The following is a 7520-nucleotide window of genomic DNA, read 5'->3' as shown; positions in this document are numbered from 1 at the left end:
CAGGGGAAATTCTTCTGTCACAGCAGCGTAACAGTTATTGTAGAGAGTTATAATAGAGAGACAATTAGAAGATAGCAAAAGACATCTGTAAACAAGTTGACAGCGGAGAGAACAGCAACATCAAGGATCAGAATGGGGAAAAAAAACCAGCAAGGGTGAAAATAGACAACCATAAATGACAACAACGAGTGATAATAGCAATGACAAAAATAAACAAAAATGAAAGTTAGTCGCAGCAAGACAGAATATATGTGTGTGAATGAGAGGAACTCGGGTGGAACGGTGAGGCTACAGGGAGTGGAGATCAAGAAGCTGGAGGATCTCAGGTACTTAGGGTCAACAGTCCAGAGCGTAGGAGAGTGTGGAGAAGAGGTGAAGAGACGGTCCAAGCAGGTTGGAATGGGTGGAGAAAAGTGTCAGGGGTACCAAGAGATAGAAGAACATCAGCCAGAGTTAAAGGAAAGGTGTACAAGACAGTGGTGAGACCAGCGATGATGTTTGGACTAGAAACTGTTCCAATGATCAAAAGACAGCAGGCAGAACTAGAGGTTGCAGAGATGAAGATGTTGAGGTTCTCTTTGGGAGTGACCAGGATGGAGAGGATCAGGAATGAGTCTATCAGAGGGACGGCACATGTTAGATGTTTGGGAGAGAAGGTCAGAGAAGCCGGACGGAGATGGTTGGGTCATGGACAGAGGAGGGATAGAGAATATATTGGTAGACAGATGCTGGAATTGGAGCTGCCAGGCAGGAGGTCTGGAGGAAGACCAAAGAGAAGATTTATGGACGTAGTGAGAGAAGATATGAAGGTAGTTGGTGTGAGAGAGGAGGATCCAGAGAATAGGGTTAAATGGAGAAAGTTGACTCGCTGTGGCGACACCTGAAGGGAAAAGACCAAAGGAGAAGAAGAATCTGTCACAGGGGTGCAGGACATGTATGACCGAGAAAAAGTGATGATTGAGATGTTTTGGACATGAACAAAGGAGTGTTCATGTCCAAACCATGGTGAAGATCTGGGTAGAAGGTTGCTGAAGGTGGAGCTGCCAGGCATGAGGTCTGGCGGAAGACCAAAGAGAAGATTTATGGACGTCGTGAGAGAAGATATGAAGGTAGTTGGTGTGAGAGAGGAGGATCCAGAGAATAGGGTTAGATGGAGAAAGTTGACTCGCTGTGGAGACACCTGAAGGGAAAAGCCGAAAGAAGAAGAAGAAGAAGAAGAAGAAGCTGGATACGAACGGGCCGAGACCATCGAGGATCACCGGAGTTGTGGCGTGAATGGATGAGGTGGCGAATTTGTGGTAGCACAGATGCACCTGTCAGAATTGTGTAGTTGTGTAGAGTTGTGTGGGTGCCGGTTCTGCTTCACATCACCTATGGGGTGTCCAGGGGGGCTCCGCAACTCCAGCACTTGAAGACAGCCAGGAAAGTGACAGCGCCAGGCCTCCGGTTGTCACGGAGGTGAAGAATAAGGGCCGGGCGTCGCCTGGGGTCTGCGTTATGAAGATGTGCAATGCTGTTCTTCAAACATTGTTCATCTCCCAGCCGGTCACCATTTTCGCCAGCTGGCGCTGCAGATGAACCAGGTCGATCTGTGTCAAGTCGTCGAGGCCGGGAGGACGGCCTGCGGCTGAGCCCGGTGAGGGCAACTGAGCCTCCATTGTTTGCAGGAACTGGACAAACTGCAGTACAGCCAGGCTGAATGGATGCCTGAAGCTGTGGTCCTGAGGCTCCTCCATGTGCCATTTGGAGATGATACCTTTGAATTTGTTTTGTAGCTTGGTAAAACTCATTCCATCCCATCTCAAAAAGTTAGAATACCATATTCTCTGTCATGCATTTCAGAGTGACCAGGGCGGATAGGATCAGGAATGAGTCCATCAGAGGAACAGCACATGTTAGATGTTTTGGAGAGAAGGTCAGAGAAGCCAGTACAGAGGAGAGATAGTGATTTTATTGGTAGACAGATGCTGGAATTGGAGGTTTATAGGAAGTAGAAAGAGTACTACAGATGCAGTATTTGCTTTGAGAATGCTAATGTAGAGGTACAGAGAAGGCCAGAGGGAGCTAGATCGCACTTTTGTAGACCAAGAAAAAGCATACAACAGGGTACCGAGAGAGGAACTCCGGTATTGTATGAGGAAGACTGGAGTGGCAGAGAAGTGTGTTGGACTGGTGCAGGACATGTACGCTCGCTGATATCGATGCTGCAATTGGAGCAGGAAGGAGGTCTAGAGGAAGACCAAAGTGAAGATCTATGGATGTAGTGAGAGAGGATATGAAGTTAGTTGGTGTGAGAGAGGAGGATACAGAGAATAGGGTTAGATGGAGAAGGTTGATTTGCTGTGGTGACCCCTGAAGGGAAAAGCCAGAAGGAAAAGAAGAAGGGTGCTGAACCATAATGTCCCTGCAAGGCATCAATAACGCAGGGAACTTGAACTCCCTCTTCAATTTGTATTAGTAAATTATTGCCACTGCAAAAAAAAAAGTTATTATGACATTAGTATGACATTAGTTTTGTTTCTTTGTGGGTTTTTAGTTTTTTTCAGATTGACCATATTTCACAAATATTTTTCTGTACATTTATCTTTAGATATTCAGATATGGCATATGAGAGATGAGAGAACTCTGATAAGCGAGTTGGTGTGAGAGAGGAGGATACAGAGATGGAGAAGGTGGATTCGCCTCGGTGACCCCTGAAGGAAAAAGCAGAAAGGAGAAGAAGATCATTTGATACTGATTCCGTTGAAGACAAAAAAAACAAAACAAAACAAAACCAAACAAAAACAAATAAACAAAAAAAAAGGAGGTCACACCAGTGGAGAGTGGAAGTGACCCCTGAACGTAGCTGCAGTTACACGGTTTGTCCAGCAGGGGGCGCTAATTCCCCGAAGATGGGCGGATATGCGCGTTATCTGGACCGGGAGCAGCAGCCGCGGTCATGTTAGCTAAAAATCCGTCTGCGGCTGCTGTTGCATTGGAGTCGAGCTGCACCCAGTAACGAGGCACCAGCGGTGCTCCATTTGCTGTCCTGGAAAAAAAACAGTGAGTATTCTACCCTAAATAAACATGTGTTCCTTTGCATGTGGAAAGACACGTAGCCGGGCAGCGGCTTACAAGCAGACAGTTGGTCGGGCTGACTGGATCATTTTCTCGGGATTCCGGTCTGTTCTAGGATTTGCTTTACGAAAAATGAGGACAAAAAAAAATCCAAGGCTGGGACTTATACCAATTAGGCTAGCTTGCTAGCTGGACTGCTCCCTGGAAAGTTTAAAATCCGCACTGAGGACTCTGGCTTGCGGCTGTGGAAACGCTTCATCTGCGGTAAAATGAAAAGGCAAATGTTTTATTGGCTTCAATTAAACGTCCTACCACCTATCAAACAGCACCTCGGCTAGCTAACCTAGCCGAAAAGCTACACCTATTTTAGCCCTGTCAAGCTTTTTCTTCCCCATTTCCAATAGCACATTTCTTTGCGGAATGAAGTGTTTAAGTGTGACAGCTGTTGGCAGTTATTTTATCCGAATAAGGAGATAAATAGAAGCTTAACACCAGGCGCTGCTGGGTTTTAATGTCACTTAGCCTTGTCGTCTGTCAGAATGGGACGCGAATGCTACAAAAGCACCCCTGTGTTTATGGCCCTGGTGCTCTGGACGTGCGAGTGTGTGACTGGTAAACCACCGAGTTGGAGCTCTTTTATGGCACTACTTTATTATTTCTCCCAAAATCCCAGTGAGCGACCGTTCATCTTCTCCTTCTCCATCGTATCCAGCCAGTTGGGAAGAAACTGTCCCACCGGGTTCCGGCCACTGACCGTGAGAAGGTGCTCACCGGTGACAGGAGCTCTGTCACCCCGCAGACTGCTGTGTGTGTGTGTGTGTGTGTGTGTGTGTGTGTGTGTGTGTGTGTGTGTGTGTGTGTGTGTGTGTGTGTGTGTGTGCGCGCGCGTGTGTGTGTTCAGCAGGAACATGAGCAGCCTCATGTTTGAAAAGAAACACCAGGGATGGGATTTTTTTTTTTCTCTTTTCCCTGTTCAGTTCCATTTAATAGTGCAATAGTTGTCGCTGCTGGTTGTTTTGTGTTCCATGTCTTCAAGTTGCTTTATTTTCTTCAATGAATCAGGCGTTACATGAATACTTCTCACATACCATATGCAATATACATGTGAGTTTGATTGTTGATTTTGTTGACGCTTAAAATTGCATGCATACATGCATTGTCTCCAAACATCCGGATTAGGACCTTTGGAAAATTTGTGCTCATTGACAGATTCTCTTTTCCCACCAGCAAATGATAGGAGCATGTAGTTAACGTTTAAGAATACCAAAAAATGACAAAAAAAATAAAAGCTGTTAAAAAGCCAGTGAGTTCAAGGATCGGTTCAAATCAAAATAACCAGGTAAGGGACATAAAATTAGAAATTTAGTATTTAATGTTTGAAATGATGTAGATTTAAAGGTGACTAGTGCTGTCAAACTTGCTGTGTTGATGCTGGATATAATCTTCAGAAGATTTCATTAAATCTACTGTATACGGGGTGGGGCTCTTGTAGTTACGTAAGATTTCTGACATGTGATATGTATATGTACATGTGTGTGTGTGTGTGTGCGCATCATTTAAGCAGTTTTGGGCTGGTACTAATTACTTATTTTGGTAGATTGCTAATATTGTTATTTGTTCTCTTGTTATGGTAGCAAAGCAAATTTCTCATACTCTATTTGACAGCCGATCCAGCTAAATTTATCAAATGAAGCAATCCCTCTTCACATCTACAAATAAACACTGGTTATCTGTGTATGTTTTGTTTTCTGATGTTATCACACATCCCTCATTAACAATCAGTTACATTTTAATTCATTGCTAATGTCATAAGGGAGATCAGGGATTCCAGATCATTTTAGAGATTGCACTTGGTTACATCATAAATTTTGATTTATTAAATGATATATGATGTTTATGGTATGATTTCCAAAATTACTCATCAGTCTGTTCAATATGATGTGCAGTAATTGTTTATTCACAGAACAATTTGTATCACACTTTATTTGAACACACATTTACTTAAATGATCTTCCATCCTGCTATTTGTAAGGTTGGTAGTAAATGTAATACAATTTACATTAACTGTACTGACCCAGTTGAAATTTCCGCTACACAGTTGACAGCGTTTACATAAATATCTTTAATTCATGATTGATCATTATAATCTCACATGGTATTATAGAACACTTATTTAAGACACACATGTATACAATACGATTACAGGGAATTTTCCAATATTAATTAAATCTGTAAATTTGCCAACTCACACATTTTGAGGAAAAAAGGGACAGAGCATTGAAACGGCAGCCATGGACCTCTCACATTCCTGGAGTGTGTACAATACTCTTATAAACACTGAATCCTGATAGGGACGATTCATATTTGTCAGGAAAAACTGAATAGTGTGCCAAAACAAGCGATTTCTTTTTATAATAGAATGGGGACATTGACATTTTCTTTGAGTATTAGCATCCTTTTTATGGCCCATTACATATTCAGACTCATCATTTTAGTTTGTCCCATCATTGAGCTGATGGAAGATAATATATAACTTTTTATGACTTTAACAGCCTATAAAGAGTCATAAATGATTACTTTGCGTCGCATCGTTATGTTTGGATAGATTTAATGCTAATAGCTTCTATATAATGCGGCTCCTGAGGTCTTCTCAAAGTTGTGAAAAGAGTAATTGTCTTTTTTAGAATTGAGGTGTTGCTGAGCTCTTACTTTGGGAAAAGGGTTTCTGTGATTGATGTGACTGAGAAAGTTTGTTCCTCCTCTCTTTTTTTTTTTCAGGGGGCTCCTCACAAGTCAATTTGACTTGTTCTTCTGTCGAAGAACCACATCGGAAAACCTGGCAAATCGTTGACCAAAATGTTCAATCTAATGAAAAAAGACAAGGAGAGGGAAGGGAGTAGAAAAGAGAAGAAGGACAAAAAGGAGAGGATGTCAGCAGCAGAGCTGCGCAGCCTTGAGGAGATGAGCATGAGGAGAGGTTTCTTCAACTTAAAGCGGGAGGCCAAGCGTGAATCCAAGAACAAGTTGGAGATCTCCAATCCTATTCCTATCAAAGTGGCCAGCAGCTCCGAGCTCACCCTCACTGACATCGAGTCAGACGGCTTGAGCAACAGAAGCAGCATGGTTCTGGATGAGCAGCTGAGCGCCGCCAGCTCCACCGACGACCTGAAGGGGGACGGGGGAGGAGGCCAGGACGGACATCGTAACTCGGTGCGAGATCGCGTGGCCCACTTCGGTTCGCTGGCGAAGCAGAACTCCTCACAGGTGGGTCAGATGATGAAGCGCTTTTCCTTCTCCCAGCGGAGCAAAGAAGAGAGCCCCTCCGAGGGATCCACGCCTTCGGGCCAGAACTCTGCCGCGCCGTCCCCGCAGGTGGAGAGCAAGGTCTTCAGCATGCTTAGGAAACACAGCCTTCAGCAGCAGTCCGCAACGCCCGCCGTTAAAAAAGTATGCGTTCCCGAAGTGGTGGATAAAACCTTTCCTGCACACTTGGAGCTCCCCGCCGTCATTGCACCGAGCGCACCGGAAACACGCGAGCTGGAGCTTCAACGTCGAAACACAGGCGACTTTGGATTTTCCTTACGTCGCACCACGATGCTTGACCGCAGTCCCGACGGAGGGGTGTACAGACGTGTGGTCCATTTTGCCGAGCCGGGCGCCGGCACCAAGGACCTGGCGCTGGGGCTGGTTCCGGGTGACAGGCTTGTGGAGATAAACGGACGGAACGTGGAGAGCAAGACCCGGGATGAAATTGTCGAGATGATCCGCCAGTCGGGTGACACGGTGCGGCTGAAGGTGCAGCCCATCCTGGAGCTGAGTGAACTTAGCCGCTGCTGGTTGAGGAACAGCGAGGGTCTGCGGAGAGAGGCCAGACAGGTAAGCCTCGTGCACTCGCTGCCTCGCAGCGCTCGCCGCCGTCGTGTTTTAATCGCGCTCGTTTTGCTTTCTTTCAACACTTTTCTGGTCTTCCGAGTCGCAGGAATATCGGAGTTGTGCTGTTTTGACTTTGGTTTCTGTGTCTCTTTGAGGAACATCTGATTCTAAGGCATCTAATTTTAGCAGCCTGATCACTTTATGAAAGCCTTCGTATCAAAATTCCTCACTCGCTTCAATGTGTTTTCTCATGTATTTTTATTTCCTGCAGGAGTAAAAGGCCGCATATCTTTTAACTGTTATGCAACGAGTGCTGAGTTCTTGTTTCCATGGGACACTTTTGACATCACACTGACTGTGAGAGTGTAAGCACATGCTTGTGTGTGTGTGTGTCCCTTTAAACACCCCTTTTGCATTCTTTTTGGTGTTGCAGATTTCTAAAAGTAACTGACAGCTTGATGTTAAACATATCGGTATTGATTGTCAACAATCCTTGCTGACTTTGGAAAATGCATGCTGAAAAAGAGCTTTTCACTCAAGCTTGAGGTTATATTTTCGAGTGTAATTATATATTTCTTGGACCCCTTTAG

At 44.7% G+C, this 7520-nt stretch overlaps 1 protein-coding gene across 2 annotated transcripts in view; it reads left to right on the top strand.

Moving 5' to 3' along the window:
* The first annotated feature begins 2992 nt into the window (after window positions 1–2992).
* Window positions 2993–7520, top strand: part of myo18ab (myosin XVIIIA b) — a 153723-nt gene continuing 149195 nt past the window's right edge. The window contains exons 1-2 of one of the 2 annotated variants that reach the window (XM_086140996.1): window positions 2993–3042; window positions 5836–6933. In XM_086140996.1, coding sequence (XP_085997122.1) covers window positions 5914–6933 — 1020 coding nt within the window. In that variant the 5' untranslated portion in view covers window positions 2993–3042; window positions 5836–5913. Of the gene's footprint in view, window positions 3043–3221; window positions 3322–5835; window positions 6934–7520 lie in introns of those variants that run through there. The other variant, XM_086141004.1, reaches the window with a different exon arrangement.

Source organism: Fistularia commersonii, chromosome 3 (assembly GCF_037954325.1).
Source record: "Fistularia commersonii isolate RoL2024-O1a breed Wild chromosome 3, RoL_Fcom_v1.0, whole genome shotgun sequence".
NCBI lineage: Eukaryota > Metazoa > Chordata > Actinopteri > Syngnathiformes > Fistulariidae > Fistularia > Fistularia commersonii.
Note: the sequence above shows the minus strand (reverse complement) of the source record. Positions and strands in the feature narration are given on the sequence as shown.